The sequence below is a fragment of the Neltuma alba genome, unplaced genomic scaffold (genome assembly GCF_004799145.2).
Source record: "Neltuma alba isolate B1F8T4 unplaced genomic scaffold, ASM479914v2 tig00004039_pilon, whole genome shotgun sequence".
Classification (NCBI taxonomy): domain Eukaryota; kingdom Viridiplantae; phylum Streptophyta; class Magnoliopsida; order Fabales; family Fabaceae; genus Neltuma; species Neltuma alba.
In genome coordinates, this window is record NW_021633537.1 from 10,093 (window position 1) to 30,852 (window position 20,760).

General features: G+C 36.9%; 1 protein-coding gene and 1 pseudogene across 1 annotated transcript; both read right to left on the minus strand.

The window, feature by feature from the left end:
- Nucleotides 1-397: 397 nt before the first annotated feature.
- Nucleotides 398-11,675, minus strand: LOC114743489 (formin-like protein 20; annotated as a pseudogene).
- On the minus strand, nucleotides 11,195-19,079 carry LOC114743490 (proteasome subunit beta type-2-A-like). The gene is made up of 4 exons (XM_028931700.1): nucleotides 18,900-19,079; nucleotides 18,711-18,836; nucleotides 18,474-18,631; nucleotides 11,195-11,291 (listed from the first exon to the last, which is right to left on the minus strand). Exons 1-4 carry the CDS (start codon nucleotides 19,077-19,079, stop codon nucleotides 11,195-11,197), a joined length of 561 nt encoding a protein of 186 aa, XP_028787533.1.
- Between the last annotated feature and the right edge of the window lie 1,681 nt (nucleotides 19,080-20,760).

The window sequence follows — 20,760 nt, forward strand, 5'->3', positions numbered from 1 at the left end:
TCTATTCAGGAACAAATTCGTAGGAAGCAGCATGAAATGTGTCCTACAAACCAAGCATGCGCAGATTTGAAATGAATCCAAATCCAACTAAACAGGGCCCACAGGATGAACCATTTCGTTGAAGAGTCGGTGAGCGAAACACACTTCTAATAGACCCTGCCCTCTCTCTATTTGCAATAAGAACCGATAGTAAAGTGTTAATCACCAATACCAAATATAAAACCTGTGACAAAGCACATGATTCACAAGCCATAAACACCACCACATATTTATTGAACTCCATACAGTAAATTATATCTAGTTAATAGAATTCTGGAGAATATTAATGTACCTTGATAAGCACCATGTACCCGTGACAGTCTCAAAAATTCGATGGTTTGGCCGATCAATGATCACAGGAATCGATGAACAATCTGAATTAATGCACCTTGAGGAGTCTCATAATGTATGACGGTGTTGCCATTTCGGCCCTAGGGAAAAAAAGCATACAACCAGAGATGTAAGAAGCATAAATACCTCCGGACAGCAATGGTGAAACTCGCGGATTTCCTGTCTGAATTTGGATTTGTCTTTGTAATCATCAGTGAGTCATCTGGTCCAGAATGCTAAATTTCAAAAACCCTTTACACTTCACAAAAATGTATTTCACAAGAAAAAAGAAGAGAATCATCTAACTCCGCCTGCTCTTCACTAAATTACAGTTAAAATACAGAGATTTAGCCCCTAATTTCTATTCTAAACCCGATTGCTATACAACATTTCCTCGATTGTATCCTACGAAAATCTATCAAAATGAAAGGAAGGAACTAATTTCTATGTTACATGAAAAAGAATTGAATCCTAACGAAGAGGGTTAGCACTCTGTACAAAGTTCTTCGATACTACACTACCACTGATCGACTTCAGTACTTCACAAAACAAAGCATCTGCTCTGGCGCTGTATGATGGAAGTCAGAGGCAGTTCTTCTGCAATGGAAGCCGTGTTCAATCTTCAATACCACAAAATTTCTTCTTGAAATGATTCACGAGGGACCAGATCCATCGCCTTTTACAGCATTACAGCATTTGCCGGATGCTAAGGGCATCTCCAGCAACAACAATAAGCACCCATTGTCTCAAATTTTGATCTTTCCAGTGTGTTCAAACACAAAGATCAATAGGCCATAAGATTCTGGTTGTCAAAGAATCAATGCCTAAGCCTGTTGGATGATTCAAAGGTCTGAAGCTGGCAAGAAATTGCTTTTCCACCTTAATACATTACCTTGCCACCGCAAGGGCAGACCTCTAGCTCTTTTGCAAGAGCATGATGTCGGTGCAGAGGAGCAAGCAGCCAGTTATCAACTACCTTGCATTTTTCTTTGTCAAGTTAATGCCCTTAGCCTTCTCCATTTCAGCCTCTTTCTCAGCTTTCTTCTTCTCTAACTCTGCTTGTTTGCAATTTTCTTCATGTGCTTTCCGAAACAACCTTATAAATTTAGGAGAGTTGCAGTAACTGCAATCAACAAACCAGAAACAAGTAGAAATCAGCCTGAGAATTCCAAAGGAACAAATCACTACTTTTAAGATGATGAAACTTCATTCTGACAAGTCCTGTAGGCTTTCCTCTCCATATATCTTATTGCACATGACTATTGTCTCTTCCTCACCTCTCTCCGTCTTATTCCAATTGTTCACAGCACTTACACAAGGATCCAAGAAGGGCTGTCTTCCTTTTTATTTTCAAAAAAGCTACTCAATCTGTGCCCAGTCTAAACACTCGAAGAGGTAGGAATATCCTTAACTCTAAGTTAAGAGATCCCAACTTAGCCCAAATTTTAAGAAAATTTACACTGGTCACAAACATAGATGCAACAGACAGAGCTCATGGAAATCTAAAACCACAAGAGACATTAGTTCAATGTGCTATAATCCAATACAATTGAAATCATTACTACCAGAAAAAAGGGGCGCATGTCAGACTAACAACACGGCCAAATATTAATCCTTAACTTACCTTGCTCAAATGGACAACGGGCAGGATCCTCACCAAAATAAAGTGCTAGTGCATCTGCATTTCTACCCTGTCCATGGACAAATAGATGGTCATCCTCTCTCTTTAAAACACAGCATAATGTGCCAAAGGGAAGGTTAACATATTACCACCACAGAGTATAAACTTGTTACAGATGTCACCTCTGACTCAGCACCAATAACAAATTCTTTTGATGTCTAAAACAAACTAAAAATCAGTCAAAATTGCAGGAATATAAGCCAAACAAGAAACGATGTTAAAGTAAATGTATCAGCATAAAAAACAAAAGAGATTCTTCCATTAAAATAAAGGTAGACATTTTTGCAGAAGATTCCCTTTTTTCCTTTCTTTTAACAATAATAAAGGTGATAGTGATAAACAAAAGTTCTAACATATAGTAGAAAGTTTAAACGGACAAATACGCTAAGTCCTAGCAATCAGTGCAAACTAAGACCTAAAAAACAAGCACTTAAAATCTAAAGTTGAACATGATAAGTATTTTCTTCTATTCATAGTTAGTTACGTGCAAAATGACAGTACAGGTTTAATTTAATCGCTTCACCACCACCGTAGTTAAAACTTGGAAGCACATGAAAGTGTCTTTCTGACAAGGTAAGTGATGCAGATGCCAAATTTTATTAATCTAGTTTTGATTTACACAGGATTCTAACTCAAGAATTTGAATTTCCTTTTATTTTGAAATGATTGGTATCAAATTAACTATATATTTGTTAGGAGTTTTAGTTTAGTTAAAATCTGATTTCCTGTTAAACTTTTGCAGCCTCTGTCTATAAATAGGACTACTGGACTATTGTTTTATTCACTCCTTTCCAATTGATTGATATATTTGGTATTAAGTTGATTTCAGATGGTTCTTAAGGAGTTTCACCATCAATTCTACACAAAGTCAAAAACTACAGAGTTAGCAAGAGTTTCCCACTCCAGTTAAACTTCAGGCTTTTTTTAAGCTTGAGTTTCATCTAGGACTTTGCTGCTGAATCCAAGACCTAGTTGGGACCACAGAATCCCCAACCACCAACTTCCCTTCACTTTTTTATTACAATTTTGTTTTTCTGATTTATTATGGTTTTTCAAACCAATCTTTTCCTTGATTAGATTGGGGAATATTAATACCTAATGCACCACATCTTGACATATACTAATATACCCTTCCCTAATATTCAACAACAGTATCGGCCTTTCACCCTTTTGCGTAGGCAATCAAAACTTTTTTTTTTTCAAAAAAAAAAAAATGGAGGGGGTTTTAAACCAAAACTGAATTAGTACGATTAGAGATACTGTAAACCAATTATAACCAAGAACCTAATGGGGCGAGTGCTAATCTATCTATCTAAACAAGAAATAACAATGTGTAACCAAAAGTTTAAATCCCGTGATGATGTTAAAGTCACATTAATATAAATACTTTTAAAAAAAAAATTCATGGCGCAGGAAATCAGCATATAAATTCATTCCAGTTTTCTTTCAAAAATATTAGTCCCTTAGATCCCCCACCCCCCCCAAAAAAAAAAAAAAAAAAAAGTTTTCCCCCTAGTATATGAACCATGAAATAAGACTAAAAAGCCAAACACCTTGCGGAAAACTTCAGATACAGGTCCATCGTTTTCAGATGCAGCAAGCTCCTGCCTGACCTTTTCTAATCCCTTGATGATTGCCTGCATCTCTTCAGCTAACGACTTCAATTGTATCTGCAAGGTGATTTACTAATAAATATACAGAGAAATCCAACTATCCCGACCTGATAGTCAGCATCAAAACCATTTTTCTGTGACCAAAAATAAATCATCACCTTAGTAGCAGCTTCCAGGCTGACTAGGTCCAGGTGAAAATCAAGGAGCCCAGGTGACCTTTCAGCAAGGACCTAATTCCAGATAAGAAATATAAGCCACCAAACAGTATCTTCATCTATTGAAATATAGACTTGTACCTTGCAAAGGTAATGCATCAGTGTCATCTTATTGTTAGAAGCTCGAGTGTCAGTGAGCTTTAATAGACTATCCAACTTAAATCCAACTGCAGATCCTGCATAAAATGACAACATTCTTACTTAAAAGTTTCTTCCACAAACCAGATATTCTACATAGGATCAAATCCTAGAGAAATACATAAAAGGTTGAAAGATAACACATGAAATGCCAAAGATAAACTAGATGTTCATAGTAGAAAAGATGCTGGTCTAAGAAATTACTAACCCCTTGCTGTTCCTTGATTCAATGTATTCCCCAAGTACAGAATTTTCTTCATTATCTCCTTAAGCTTGACAGATTTTCGGACCTGAACCAAGAGAAAGTGAACAGTGTCAAGAAATATACACAAGCGAATAAATGTTAGTATCATGAGTTAAGTACCTCTTCACAGGCAGAGTTCACAGTGTTTAAACTCTTCTTGAATTCAGTAATCTGCATAAAGAGGCAAGAATTACAACTGAAGCACGAGAAAAAGAATCCTCCTAAGAAAATTATAGATACTGAAGACATCACAGAACCTGAGAACCAAACTGGATCTTGAAAGAAAATACTCTTAATTTTGACTCCACTCGGGGAACTTTCATCAGCTCCAAAAAATACTGAAATAAATACAATCAAACGTATATAAGAATATGATTATATATATATATATATATATATATATATCAAAACCGCATAAACTGCGGCACATTGCCTCTGACTTGAATTTGATCTCTTTTTAAACATTTTACATCTTACAATCAACTTTCATTTATAAACATAGTTTCAAAACTCTTAAATGTGACTTGCACCACATTTTTCCCAACAATATCTGCTCCTCTCTTTTCAATTTTAATGCAACCATAACATGAAAAGGAAAAAAGAGCCAAACAACAATTCATAATGAATATTATATATTCAATTTACAATGCAGAGTATGATTATTTTTTGTCACTAATATGCTCCAGGAAAATTATATTTTTATAAATACCCAGTCATGATTCACGCAATTTGACAACACCAATGCAAGTTCAATGTGCTCACACCTTTCTGTTAAAACACTAGAAGTTATAGTACAGTTAGAAAAGTCACTAACCAACCTGCTCACACTTTCCCAAATTCTCCTTGTCCCCAGCATATCCCTGATTGTAACCAAGTGGAATAAAAAGGGAGTAAAAAAGCAAATCGAAGTAAATGTGTGCAAGCCATTATAACAGCATATCCCAAAAACGGGGCCCCAAATAGCCAGAATAATGTGCAAGAAGCAGCCATCATTATATGAAGTCTAACCTTCAAAAGTTCCATCTCCTCTTTAGTAGGACAAAATTTGATGAGATTTTCAACCTGATCAACATCTAATACGGAGTCATCCATAGCTAGTACTGCAGCCTGGGAATAACCATTTCAATATGTTAGACAGTCCTAACAGTTGATAATTACATGTTACAATCTCAGAAGTTTGGAATAGTTAGTACGCTTACAACATGGCAGAAGATCACTAAAGGGTGCACATAAGATAAGAACTCTTAATGACTGCTTTTCAAATGCTACTAGAACAGGATAGAACATGCTACCCTTTACCCAAATCCCCCGCCAACCAACACCTTAGCTAACCCCAAGTCATATGTTCATGAGTACATTTGTCATAACGCCTCTTGCAATTTAAAACTAATATTCATTATCAATGCGTCAAGCCCAAATTTCATAAATGTACTAGAAGAGTTACCCATAGAAGCACAAAAAATTTCAAGGTATCAGCTTACCATCATATCTGAAAGGGGCATTTTAACCTTTGTAAGCATAATTTCAGTATTATTGGCCCTCCTCAGGTCAATCTACAATTAAAAAATAAAAAAGATTATTGCTTGTATATTAGAGAAGTGACAAATAAAAATAAGTCAAGAGGAACAATGAAAAACCACACAAGTACAGCGTGAACTATTAATTCAAGCTGCAGTAATAGAATTATAGTTTGCTGAACAAAGAGGAGTCTACAAAGGGGCAACAGAACAGTGTATTTCATTAGTGTAATCATACTTCTCAACTTCATTAGCGTCATGTTTATCTCCTTGAAATTATAAATAATGGGAAGCTATAAAATACGTTTCCCCCACAAATTAAGATCAAATGCCTATTAGAATATTCACAACTCAGATCATAACGAAGCTGACTTGTTTCACATACACCAAATAATAGGATCACATTCCGATTCAAATATAAATCAAGCGATAAATGTATTAAAACTTCCTCAAGAAATGAAACAACAAATTTTGGGACTTTAGAAAGACAAAGAGCCATCAGACCACCATTCACACATGCCTTAAGTCAAAATACCGAATTTAAAGAACATTATAATAAATGATACCAAGTGAACTTTGTCAGGTTTGGACCCAGCAGATTTACGTCGATCTCCAGATTTACCACTTGAACCAGTAGGTTTAGGAACATTTGCAGAGAAAAGGCTCTCTAGCTCTGAAAAGTCAAATTCTGGGGCACTAAGATAGAACAATAAACAAGTCATCACAAAAGGAAAGGATGTGAAAAACAAAAAGACAAATGTATAATTATAAAATTTCAAAATAACTCAGGCAAACAAAAGACAATAGAAATGAGTCAAATTACATTTGAGGTTCTCCATGTCTTTGCAATTCTTCCCATAAACTTCCTTGCAATGCCCTTGTCACCTTACTCCAATGTAGAGGCTTTAAGGAGGAACGTTTAGGTGCTACTGCACCAACCCCAATAGGACGTGAAAGTCCACGTCCTCTTCCCCTTGGATCAGAATTTGAACCTCTTGAGCCCAAAGGTGGAGGTGGTGGTGGTGTACCACCTGGAGGTCCAGGGGGAGTTGGAGCATTAGGAGCACGCACTCCGGGAGGAGGGGGAGGAGGCGGGCCTCGACCAGCAGCAGGAGGGGGAGGAGGTATGCCTCGCCCACTAGGAGGAGGGGGAGGAGGTGGGGCTCTAGACATTGGAGGTGGGGGTGGTGGAGGTGCTCCTCTTGATGGGGGAGGTGGTGGTGGAGATGGTGCTCCCCTTGATGGGGGAGGTGGTGCTCCTCTTGACGGTGGAGGTGGAGGTGGAGGTGCTCTACTAAAAGGAGGAAGAGGAGGAGGAGGAGGTGGTGGGGGGGGAGGAGGAGGAGGAGAAGCTCTACTTGAAGGAGGTAAAGAGGTGTTGGTGGTGAAGCTATGCTCAAAGGAGGTGGGGGAGGTGGCGGTGGTGGAGCTCTACTCGAAGGAGGGGGCGGAGGTGGCGGTGGAGGTGGAGGTGGAGCTCTACCCAAAGAAGGTGCTGGCAGAGGTGGTGGAGGTGGGGGGTGGTGGGTCTTTACTCAAAGAAGACAATGGTGAGGGTAGTGGAGTTCTACTAAAAGGAGGAGGTGGTGGTGGTGGTGGTGGTGGTGGATGAGCTTTTTTCATAAAAGGCAGGGATTGAGTAAGTAAAGGTGAAGACTGGGGCAATGACGTGGGTGGTGAAGTGGGTGGTGTATACAAAGACGGAGAAATGGCCCTTGAAGATGGTAGGGAGGGGAGGTGGAGGTGGAGGTGGAGGTGGAGGTGGGGGTGGGGGAGGAGGGGGGAGGCGGAAAGATTGAAAATCCATATCTTGGAGGTGGCGGCGGTGGAGGTGGTGGAGGAGGACAAGAAGGGGGAGTAGGAGGGGCAACTACACTAGACATTCCAAGACCTCCTAATGTGATTGTTCTATTAGTAAAAGGAGGAGGAGCTGCAGGGGGAGGAGGAGGTGAAGTTACAGGTTGTAAATCCATCTCTTGGTTTTGTCTATTAACTGGTGATGTTTCAAATGCATATGCCTTAGAGTTTTTAGCATGAAATGAAGGTGGCGGTGGGGGTGGCGGTGGCGGTGGAGGAGCAGGTGGTTGTAATGCTTGTGTTGGGCCATTAAGTGGTGCTTGACTTGGTGTTTGAAGACATGTCTCTACAATTGATGGTAAGTTTTCTTCTTCCATTTCCGCTATGGAGTCAGCAGATTTTGGTCCATCCACCTTTTGACATTTCAATCCATTTGTCTTGTCACTAGAAACAAGTGTCCCAGAGACAATAGGTGCAGAGGCAGACCTTGATTTGGCATCCATAGTTTTATCATTTAAAGAGTTAGCATTGGAAAGAGAGGCAGGTGCACTATTATACCTTGATGGCGGATAGTAAACATGCATTGAATTTGTGTAAGAACCTTTGTTAGTAGGAATCCACCTGGTTACTGCATTTGGCTTCGCTTGTTTTGCCTGAGTACCTTGTGATTCAAGCTGCTTAATCTTTTGCTTAGCTGTAAATGTATCTCCCACTGGCTTCGAGTTTGATAAAAGTTGTTTTTTTGCCACAGGTGGTACTTTATCAGACTTTTGCCTGGAAATATCGTGCTTCTGGTGGCCAGCCTTGGAATCTAATTTCTCCTCTGTTGCATTGCCGAATTCATCATATTTACAGTCCATATCTTCCAATTGTCCATGCACGTCTGAATTGACACCCTTCATTTCCATAATGGTATCAGTAGTGACTATCGTAGAAGTATTTCTAATTTCTCCATCATCCACAGCAATATCTTTCACTTCATGAATAGTAGAATCCACGCTGTCATCAAGCTTGTACTTCACATCATCAATAGCAATGTCTTTCACTGCATTAGTACCAGAATCCATCCTTCTGCCCTGTTTGTAGGTCCGATCATCTGATGTACATTCCTGAAAAGCGGGAGGATCGAAGTCCTCTTTCCATACTTCTTTTTGGTTTTGATCATCTACAACGCTATCATGAGCCGGAAGAGAATCATAGTCTACCTTACCTTCCTGCACATCAACTACGTTGCTAAATATCTCTTCCACCTCATAAAATTCCTCAGGTGAAGCAGTTCCTGTCTCATTTGCATCTTCACTTGCCCTGACTGTGGTCAGATTAGGCATAACAGCATCAGCGTCCAAGAAAAGTACCTGGTACAAATATAAATGTACATTCAACTCCTGGTTAATATAATTACGTGCATAGAAGAGTAACAATGACTTACCTCTGCTTTAAAATCCCTGGGAAATTGATCCTTAGAATCCCACAAAATATCAACCTCATCACGGTTGAGCACTAATATGTTTGAACGCACAAATGCTGTGTGAAACATAAGTCTGAACATCATCTCCTCACGACTGAAATCATCATCCGTATGTATGCACTCAAGAACCACATCCCCTTGAACACGACACTGGATATCAATTTTCACCAGCATACACTCTGCCTGCAGTTAAAATTTCCCAACTAAGATATTCTATCTGGTCAGATTAAAAATAGCATCAACAGCTTAAGCGATACGTCACCTGTTGGTAGAGGCGAACATGTTTTTTGTTCTTTGAAGTAGAAAAAAGAAGCTTGGAACTTCTATTAACAAGTTTTGAAGGGTCCTGACCATAAACACGTACAACAGGCCTGCAACCTTTTCCTCCATCAAATAACGGAAGGACTCTAAGAATCAGACAATCCAAATATAAGGGGGTGTCTGATGGAGGCCACTCAGAACCCAGATTTCTCCTGGAAATGTATTGAAGATATCTCAACTGAGAAGGTTGTGGGTTCAAAGGAGATAGAAGCTGGAGAAGTTCTTTAGGGGCTTGCTTGTAGACCATTTCAAGGGTTTTTTGCTCCCCATTGTACTGTTTCCGGTACAATAGAAGACCTGCCAGCATAAACGCAAGCACAGGCCAACCTCCTCTTTCACAATGCATCAAAAGAACATTTTGTTGGCCCTCCAAAGACAACCAGCTTTCACTTGATCGAAGGAAGTGATGGATCATTTCCAAAGGCAGAAGAGGACAGCCCTCATATTGTCGAGGGTATTCCATAACTGTCATGTCATATTGAGACAATATATCTGAAATTTGACTTCGCTTCTCCCCTTCCCTAAAGTTAAACACCATGAAAGAAGCATCAGGAAAGTGATCCTGCAGCTGAGCTACAATCCCCCCCATATAAACTTTGTATTCATCTTCTTCCAATACATCTGTGGAGAAGCAACAATCGAAAACTGCAAGAACAGAGAGAGAATAAGTCTAATGTTTAGTTTATACAGGTATACTGAACTACTAAGCATAACAGCTATGGTATCCACGGACTTAATAAATAAAATCACAACTAGACAACCAAAATGGATGCAATTATGCCCTGCTGATTACCGTGGCTACTAACTCACTCCAGTGAAACAAAAACATTCCTGGTAAGGTATAAAAACACTGGCTTAAAGGAGAAGTCTCAATGAATAAAAGTGTTCCCTGATTCTTCAGCTAGCAATCCTCCAATCATGACTTGCCAGTCTCTGACTGAAACATTGCTTTCCATTTCTCTATTAAAACTTAGAAACATTTTCATCATTTTGTACCCAAATTCAAACTGGGGCCTTCAACATCCCAGCTCTGCACAGGGTATATAAAGGGAATGCTCCATCATCCCATTTCTTTTCTTTTTTGGCCATTAACTGTCCCATTCCTTTAATATCACCGACTATATGGAGACCAGCAACGACTTGATCAAATGCTACGAGCTGCAGACTAGTAATAAACAGAAGTGTCCAACCATTAACTCAATTCCTGGACCTCCGCGTCGCGGTGAATTTGACAGCACATTTTCCCTCCTTAGCTGAGCACCAGTTTCTCCCATTCATATAGGGAAGAAGCAACAGATAGAAACCAAGAAAGGATTCCCCAGCTAAAGTTCACAGAAAGAGGGGAAATGAACGAAAACTCTGGAAAATAGAAAATTTCGAACACAATTTTCACCGGACTCGGAGCATTAAGAGATGAAGAAAGGAGGAGGAAAGGAGTTCATAAAAATTCGTAATCTTAACGAGTTGCCATACGCATTATTGTAAAACGAAAACGAAGCTTAGTAATTGAACCCTAAACCGCATTTGCCTCCTCCAAGCCACAAATTGAGCAGTACAAAACTCCATGTATGGGGACTGGGGGAAATAATAGGACACAGGCTTCCAATTTTACAATTGCTCTTGCGTTTATAGGCTCATTGTAATTAAATGGGGGGGGGGGGATTTGGAACTGACGAAATAGGAAAAGAAGCCTACCATACACTCTCTCGGAGATCTCCAGAAGCCGATCCGGTGGCTTCCTGTAAAAGAACCTTCTGAACAGCGCCATCAGATGGCGCTGTTTTTACCCCGATCGGATCCAAACCGATAAGTCGGTTGACCGCCAGCAAGATCAAAAAATGTATCGTTCAGCAAATCGCACAGCAGATCTTGCAATCACCCAATTCGAAGAAGCCCAGTACCATCCAATTGATCCCAGCAATCGCCGACTGAAAGTGAGAGCAAGAGCAAAAGCGAATTTCAGAAGCAGCAAGCTAGCTGGTGATCCAAAGGAGAGCAGAACATCCAGAAAGAGAAAGGCGGACGCAGTAGTCAAAGCAAGAAAATCTCAAAAAGGAAACATGATCAAGGAAAAAAAAAAAGGATAAAAGAGAGGTAAACTTGTAGAATGAGGGAATGAAGTGGAGCAAAGGAGTACGTGGGATAGGGAAGAAAATGCGGGAGGAACAGAATCAAAAAGAGATACAATGGGAAGCGATAATGAATTCCCACATGGAGTTAGATAGAGAAGATAGAGAGAGAAAGAAGCGTAGTGGACTGAAAAGGAGAAAACTCTTTCGAAGTTTAGACCTGTCTCCCTCCCTTTCTCTTTCTCTCTCTTGCTCTGCAACGACAAAAAATTTTGGGCAGGCAGGCGGGGGTTGGGTTGAAGACACAAAATCTACGTGGGAGGCGACGTGGCATATACTGTTCACGTTTTGATGAAAGAATATTCATTTTTTTCCTTTAATTTTTAAACAAAGTTCCTGACACTTCCATTAGAACAGAGAAGCCAGAGAAGAAGCGACGGAGCGAGTTTGGACAACGAGGCGAGCTTATATTTATTTAAAAAAATTACATATTATGACCCAAATATTATAATTAATTGATTATAAAACTCAAGTTATAAATTTGTAGAATCTTAGTAGTAGTATTATTTATAAAAACTAAAAAGACAATATATGTATAGATAATAAAAAACAGAGTTTACAATACTACATCAGAATAACTAGAAATGAAAAATAGTAAAAAGTTTATAATTAAATCACTATTAAAAGAACAAATATCACAATTTGGAAAGGAGTTGAGCATTATCAAATCAAATGAGAAAGAGTGCAAATTGATAAACTTTGTGTTTATGCAAATAACAAGAAGAGATTCATGTGACTTAAAATTAATACTCCTCTAATCTTATTTATAAGACACTTTAGTGTATTTTACGCAAATTTTGAGAATCTCCTTAATTACAGCTTCTATTTGTTAAGACTTACCTTCATGCAGTGCCAAATAAATTCCCTTTACTCCAAAGAGTATTGATGAGAATTATAATTCTTTGAATTAGATCTTGTCTATCATCTTTATCCAACTAAAAAAGGATATCTCTTGCCTATTGATTAGAACTGTTAAAACTATGCAGCTGAAATCTCGTAGAAAAATAATAAACCACAATGACTTATCAAAAGTGAACAAATGTTTTGAAGTTTCATTCTCAAAAGAGCCAAAAATGCAAACTCTCGTAACACCAAAGTTGTTAGCATATTTTAAGGTTTTATTAATTTTATATTTCTTTTTTATGATAATTTTATATCCGGCTTCTAGTAAACTTCATAACGAACAATAATCACGAATTTTAGGATGTTGCATAACATTATTATACATCAAGTTATATGTATAGATAGTCATGATCAATCCCCGTAAAATTTAAAGAAAATTTGGTATGTTACATGAAATGTAATAAAAAAGAAATAAAACTAAAAATAATTTATAATTAAAAATATTTTTGTGATTTAGTGAAAAAAATAAAAGAAATAAGCTATCGTTCCCATATGAATAGAAAAAATGCCATAAATATTGTGTTAAAATTTAAGTTACCCTAGCACCCTAATGTAAAACTAAGATAGTAAACCGTATAATATTAAAGATGAAATAAGAGAAATATAATGCCTGGATGCTTTGTATACTTATTTGATATAAATTTTTTAATCAATCTTATCAAGAAAAAGTAATTTCTTAACCATTAAGTTAAATTATATAACAGCAAAAATGTTGAACACATTTTTCTCTTATCGTTTGATTTATGATTCATGATTCTTGATGTGACAATCATTTATTAATTAATATAGAAAATATGTGTTAAAGATGTGCAAAGAGCCAAAGCTACATTTTTAACCAAATTATCATAGTCAAATTTAGCTAAAATTTAATGCTAAAAAGTCTGTTTTTTTTTGCCAACTAAAAAATTCATATTAATACTACCTCTGATCCTTAATATAAGGCATTATTTGACTTTTATTTTAATCATAAATATAAGACCCCAATCCAATTTGTCTATCATATTTATAACTTTTTTTTTTAAGTTAGTCCTTCTAATAATGGTAGTTATAACCAATACAATAACCAATTTGTCTATCCAATATGTGTTCCATTTTAATTCTCATTTGATTATATGTCTCTCATATTTTTCCTTTATTTCCCCCACTCAATTTCTGTCTCACCCCCTCTTTGTAAAAATGAAGACATAATTAGTATATTTGTGGGTAGCTCGTAAAAATCATTGGGAAGAGAGTAATTATTTTAAAAGTGAGAAGAATATAATTAAAGCTATAGCAGGTTAATGATAATATCAAGGAGAAATATGTGGTGGTGCTGTAAAGTATGTAAGTTGGGAGCCATAATTTTAGAGAGAAGAATAGAATGGGATGGAGGAGAGAGAAAGAGAGAAAGAAGAAGGAAGAAAAGGGTGGGACATTGATGTTATCTCAAAAAGGCAAGGCACCAATCACTGCGTAATCTTGTGTGCCCCCCATAACTTTGCATTCCCATCCAAAATATCACCAATTAGCAAACACCAATTATATGTTTTGTGTTAATCAATTTACATTACTTCGTTTAAGATTAAAAAAAAAAAGTGATTATAGTAAGGTTAAAGGTGAAAAATTGTTCGATGGATGACGAAGTTATTGAAAGAGTGCAAGCTAGTAAACATGTAAAGGATATGCATTGGGGAAAAAAGATTGACAAGTTTATCAGAATAGCGTACAAAAAAGCTCAAATTTTTTTTTTTTGGATAAAACCTTTATCATTAATGTAATGTTGGACCAACAACTCGAGTACTAAATTTAATTAAAATAACCTCTTTTCTATATATAATTTCAAACAAATTGGCCATCAATTACTTTGACAAATCATTAGTTATCTTATCTAACCACACCCTACCCAGTAGCATGGCATCCATGTCCATTATTGTACCAAGAGTGACCATTGGGTTATCTCATCATAACCTTCCATAATTAAAATAGTGTATCATGCTTGTGTGTGTGTGAAACATTTGCCAAGTGCCTTGTCTGCTTTGTTTTTATCCTTTTTTTTTTTGGAGGAAAATGAAATACTCCTCCGGTCTTTAATATAAAACATATTTAACTAATTTGATTAGATTAAGAAAGTTAGGTAAATTAGTTAATTATAAGAAATATGATATGTTTTTCTTAAAACACCATAATCATCTTTCTTAGGGTGTGTTTGGATGAAACCAAACCGTGGTTTGGAAAAGTGATTCTGGAGAATAGATTCTGTGAAGAATAGATTTTGTAAAAAAGTGATTCTGAGAAGTGAGAGTGTTTGGATAGTTGTTATCAGAAGCACTTTTATATATACAAATTACTAAAAAAAGACATAAGTTAATATGATAATTACAGAAAAATAGATTTTATGATATATTTTAATTTGAAGGAATAAAATTATTAAAATATATTTTTTACCAACATAATTAATAATACATAAGATAATATAATTAATAAATAATTAATGTGTATATATATTTATAAAATATAAGATTAAATATGTTTATAAAAAAATATGTTTATAAAAAAAAATAACAAGATACATATCATATAGTCTCTCACACTCTCTTTTTTTTTTCTTCCAAAAGCAAAAAATTTTTGCTTTTTCCAAAACCATGGTTTTGGTTTTCGGGGGGTGTTTGGGTGATTTATTCCCCAAACCATGGTTTGGGGTGTCACCCAAACACACCCTTAATATCCTCAATTCCTTACTTATTTGATTATGATTGAGGGAGTATCCATATAGGTAATTTAGAAAAAAAATAATAAATATAAAAAATAGGTCTTATATTTAGGATTAAAATTAACTTAACAATTAAGTCATATATTAATAACCGAAAGAAGAGTACAATGTAACTTGAAAATTACTTTGTGCTGTGAAGTTAAAAATATATATATATCTTGCAAGCAAAGGTACAAGTTACATTTTTCTTGTTTAAAATTTTGAAATATTTATCTGAAATTTGAAGGAAGTATTGACGTGAGAATAGTTTATTACTCCCTCCGTTCCTTATTATAAGAGACGAACAACCGAATTACGTCGATCAAAAAAACAGTTAAAATTAGTTAAGAACAATTAATATGTAAAAAGTATAATTTTTTTCCAACAATGCCCTCATTAATAAGGAGAGAGAACATGAGAAAGAACAATGGTAATTTATTAAAAGAAAGAGAAATGGGAAGGAGAGAGAGTGTGAGTTGGAGACAATAAATATGGGTAAAATAGGAAATCAACACAAAAAAGTAGAGACAACTTGTAAGTGTCTCTTATATATAGGAACATGCCATAAGCACCAAATGTCTCTTATAATAAGGAACGGAGGGAGTACTATATAAGAAGAGGAATTGAATGAGAAAGAAGTGAGGAGGGCATGTGTGAGAAACCCAATGGGGTTGCTCAGCAATCTCAATTGAACGTGCCTTCCAATCAAAGGTACATGATGCTCTAACAAGACATAGATAGGCAATGCATGTATGCCACGTGGCTTCCTGTGCACCGAGTGATGGTGGGCAGAAAGTCAAACAAACAAAGGGTGAGATATGTGCATGAAGGAGTGGGGACCAATGAAATGATTACAGGGACAAAGTGTGCGTGTGGAAGCCATGTGAGGGCGTGAGACTGAGGAGGGAGAATATTGTGGGAAGAAGTGGTGAAGATGATGAGAGTAAGAGGAAGAGAGAGAGAGAGAGAGAGAGAGAGAGAGATTCTGAGAGACAACCAATGAAGAAAGGCTCTCTTGTTGTTCAGGTTTTATGGAAGAGAAGTATGTTGAAACAATGATTTGGCCACCACCCCTTCCTATGCATTCTCAATTATTATGTGTACATTTTCATATCCGTTCGTATTTTTTAATATTTTGTACTGCACACAACGTGGGGCATACATAGGCATGTGTCTATATCTACATCTATAGATGCGGGTGGGCACCATACACTTGTAAAGAATCCAGAAAATGGTTGGACAGAGACTCGTGAATTTTATGAATTTTCTCTTAGTGCCTTAGTGTATATTTGGTTTTCTGCTGATTTTGATGGAAGAAGCAACTTTTGAGTTGCAAAACACAGGTTTGATTGTGTTCAAGGAACAACCAAATACATCCAAAAGGTGACGTCCAAGTCTTCTTAAATGGGAAGAAAAATGTGACAAGATGTTTAACTTGACGAGACTAAAAAGTAAAGTTGTTAGTGTATTCTAATACACCTTAAAAAAGAGCAGGAGATGAGAGCAGTGAGAGAATTTTTGCTCATTACAATGTTCAGGTTTTTTTATAGTTCAATTTGCTGCAGATTACATTTTCATATTAAAATTTAAAGTATTATTCTCTTTTCGTCCTTAATGGGGGGGCCAAATCACTAATTTATCAAAATTAGTAAAATTAATTTAGACAGTTACTTGTAAAAATTGTGTATTATTGATGATTTTCTAAAATGTTTTTGTGATCATTTATATTGAATTTGACATAAACCCCATAATATGTACGTGCAATGAGTATGAATGGTTTGGAAAAAAAAATATTATAAGTTTAGGAGACAAATATAATAGACTGAGATCTTATATTTATGATTAAAATAAACTCATAATTAACTAACTTATCTATTTAAAAGTAGAGCGAGTACTTTGGTTTTCGAGAAAAAAAATAATAGAAGTGTGATGACTATTGGGGTCATTTTCCGAATTGATGTGTGAATTAAGGGGGAGTGGCCCCTGGCGGCAGACATGGATAATCAAAGATGGGTGCATGCATGGATTGTGGATGGATGCTGTAGGAGAGGGGCTGATTAACTTCTGATAATGACGGCATTAGGATCAAATAACTGCTCCGTTGTAATATAATGTGGTGGATGCTTGTGCTTCATGATACAACCAACCTCATCATTTCAAATGCCACAACACCACAAAAGCTTTGTTCCATTCCAACTCATAACCCCTTCTCTTTTGTCTATTACCATACTTTTCCCACCTTTCATTTCTTCATAATCCTATTTCTCCTCACCTCGCTTTTCTGCTTCCCAGCTGCTAAAAGTTCAAATACGAGCATTATCGAGTAATTACTTTTAGCCATTAGAAATAATCATAATTCTTTGTATCTTTAAACATACAGAGTCTCATGTGCAGCATGAAATTTGAGAAATTCATTTTCATATTCATATTTTATAAGATGCATGCCTTGCTATTAGAGTTTTTATATGCTAAATTCACAGCTTTTTTCTCATCAAAATTACACGTTTCTTACTAGGAAAAGAAACGATCCAAAGTATAACAAAACACATTTTGTTTTCCCAAAAGTATTCCAAAGACAGTGATTGAGAGGCCATTTCCTTGGCCTTTCTTTGTTAGATAGGCTTCTCAATCTTATGCTTTTGGAATTTTGGGTTTGTTTGATTTGATAAAACTCCTCTTCGATTGTCAGCAATATCAACCGATGAGAAACGGGGCCAAAACAACAATAATGGGATAACGCATGTCATTTTCTCATAAGTCAAGCCTTATTTCGGCCGAAAAGAAAAAGTCAGCCTTAGTTTTAAAAATTACCATCGTATTGGGCTGCATTGCTGGGTCCATAAAATGTGGGTTGGGTCAAGTTCAGATGATGGAGATATAAACTTAACTGTTGCTTTCGCGAGCGTCTTGCGATTGAAAAAAGTCAAAAACCAACACATATCAGTAAGATTCGTTGCAGATGGAAAAAAGTCACTTGGGAAAATTATGGAAAATCAAAGCATAAAATAAGCTAGAGAAGAAGAGGAAAAATCAATGTATATTTTGATTTTGCACATTATAATCTGGCATTTAGGAACTTGTATTTATCAAGTGATACTATTTTTTATTTTTATTTTAATTCTAAATATAAAACCACAATTCACTTTGTCCCTTGTGTTTATTTTTTTCCAAAATAATTCTTGTAATAATAGTAGTTCTAGTCAATACAATTGATAAGCAAGAATATTTTTTTAAAAAAATATTTTTTAATTATAAATAACTAATTTAACTAATTTTGTTAATCTACTTGATTCAATGTACCAAGGCAAAGGAGGTAGAACTAGCATGAATAATGCGGGGAAATCACTGACATTCCGCTGCGGAAGTGACTGTCCATTATTGAGAGTGAAAAATAGGAGTCATTGCCAAATGCTCCCTTCTCAACCTTGTTCAGCGAAGCAGTGTGGTCAATATGGTAAAGCGAAGGGCCCGTTTCTTCGTCGTAGCCAGCAAGTAGCATGTTCACTCTCTGAATCAAACCAAAAATTACAGAAAATGCTTAATTGTAGCCTACCAGTGAAGAAAATAAAAACATAGGAGATCAAAACATGAGATACCTTGCGCAGATCAGTGGCGAGCTCACCACGGATGAAATCGGTGGCGTCAGCAGTGGTCAGAGGGGTCCCATTACATGACCGAGACGGAGCCAATTTCTTCTGTATGTAATTGGTGAACTAATGCCTGCGTCAATGCGAATGAATATCACAAAACAAAAAAGACTCTAAAATCGAAGAAACCCTAATATCAAACAAGAGGGACCTGTCTCTGGCCGTGATCTTGTCCACACTGGTATTGCAGTCGACGAATCTGTACCCCGTCGATGCATCGGCCGCCACAATCGCGAAGCCATTTCCGATCAATCCGAATATACACTCCCTTTCCATGATCTTCTGCCTTAGATCTCTGTCCCACTCCATTTTCTTGATATGCGGTCTTTGGTCTCCTTCGCACCTTTTAGTTTCCTCTGAGGTCTCTTTTGTTCGCGAGGGTTGAAAGAGCCTCTGTGCACAAGTTGGGTGGCAACACATTTGGTCCATGCGGCGTGCGTGCTCTACAGATATCTTTGACTTCCATTCTTCATCCTTCCACTAGTCCGCCACCTCCTCTCCTTCCATTTCATCGGGACCATCTTTGTTCACTCATGCTTGTTTGTACGACCGCCACTTCCCTTCTTTCCTGTCCTCGCCGTCAGCCCTCCAGTCTTCTTCCTGCTTTTCACCCTCTACCAGCTACTCCTCCTCCATTGGGACAACTGGCCTACCTCCCGACTAACATCCTTGACCTTTTCTCACTTTCTTCCGACTTCGTTCTCGAGCATCCGCTTCCTTAAGCGACGACTCCGTCGCCAAGACTCCCTCTTCCACAGCGCTTATCCTTCCTCCTCGTTACTTTCTTCTTCTTTTCTTGATAATGTATTTTCTTGGGAAATTACTTTCTTCTTCTTCTCTTCATAATGTGTTTTTTTGGGAAATTCCAGTAAACTCCATATGTAATTAATTAATACCAGTCAATTTTTAAGAAATTCCAAAATTTTACTATACTTTTTTTTTTTGGTATTACAGGAGAAAAATATCTTTCCTTTGTTTGAGTTGTAAATCTCCAAATTTGTATTGTAAATCACTAAATTTTTATTTCAAACTGTAAAATTTTTGCTGTAAATCTCCAAATTCGAGTTTAGTTCATTCTTCCATAAAATTTACAAGGATTTACAACTCAAATTTGATGATTCATAACAAGAATTTGACAGTTTACAATAAAAATTTAACGATTTGCAACTCAAATAAGGTGAGGGTATTTTTGTTCTCTAACACGAAAATTTGGTCAAGGGGATGCAGTGAAATTTTAAAACTTTTTAGGGGTTGAAAATCATCTTTATTAAGATTCTCATTCTTTTTCCTGCTCCTCTTTTATCTATTTCAGTATTTATTTAGACATGAAATAAATAATCAAATTAAATGCAAGATCGCTAATGCTAATTAAGGAGCTGTTGATTTGTTTCAAGGCATGATTCATCACGGCTTGCACCCAGATGTTGTGACATTTGCTATACTAAGAGAGGGCTGTTAAGTTGTGTTCCTAGATGTTTGAAAGTAAAATAGAACCTAATGTCATCAAATTTTCTACGTTAATTGATGGGTTTTGCGAGATAGGAAATGTAAAGGCTGCAATGGGTTTGCGCAAAGAAATGGAAATCAAAGGCATCGTGCATGAAAGAAATATTTACGTGGAGTATCGCGTCATTCATGCTCTCTTCAATGAGAATGCTCCAAATGACCCTTTTTGTGGATTCCACTAATTTTCTTTTTTTTCTTTTTGATAAACAAGGAGAAGGATATCCTTCAAGCTCCCCTACCCATTATTGCCGGGCATACAGTTGGTCCTAATAATATTTTGCAGGTCAGGCGTAGGAGCCTGCATGAAGTGAAACCCTGGGGCTAGAGTCGACGCTTGTTTGGCTAGGTGGTCTGCAGCAGCATTCACCTCTCTTGGGATCTGATTAATCACCACTTCCCACTCCCTCGTGAGCAACGTGCATATCTCCATAATGAGGTTGTAATCTGGGTGGGAGTCTATGTCTTCCTCGTGTATCAACTTGAC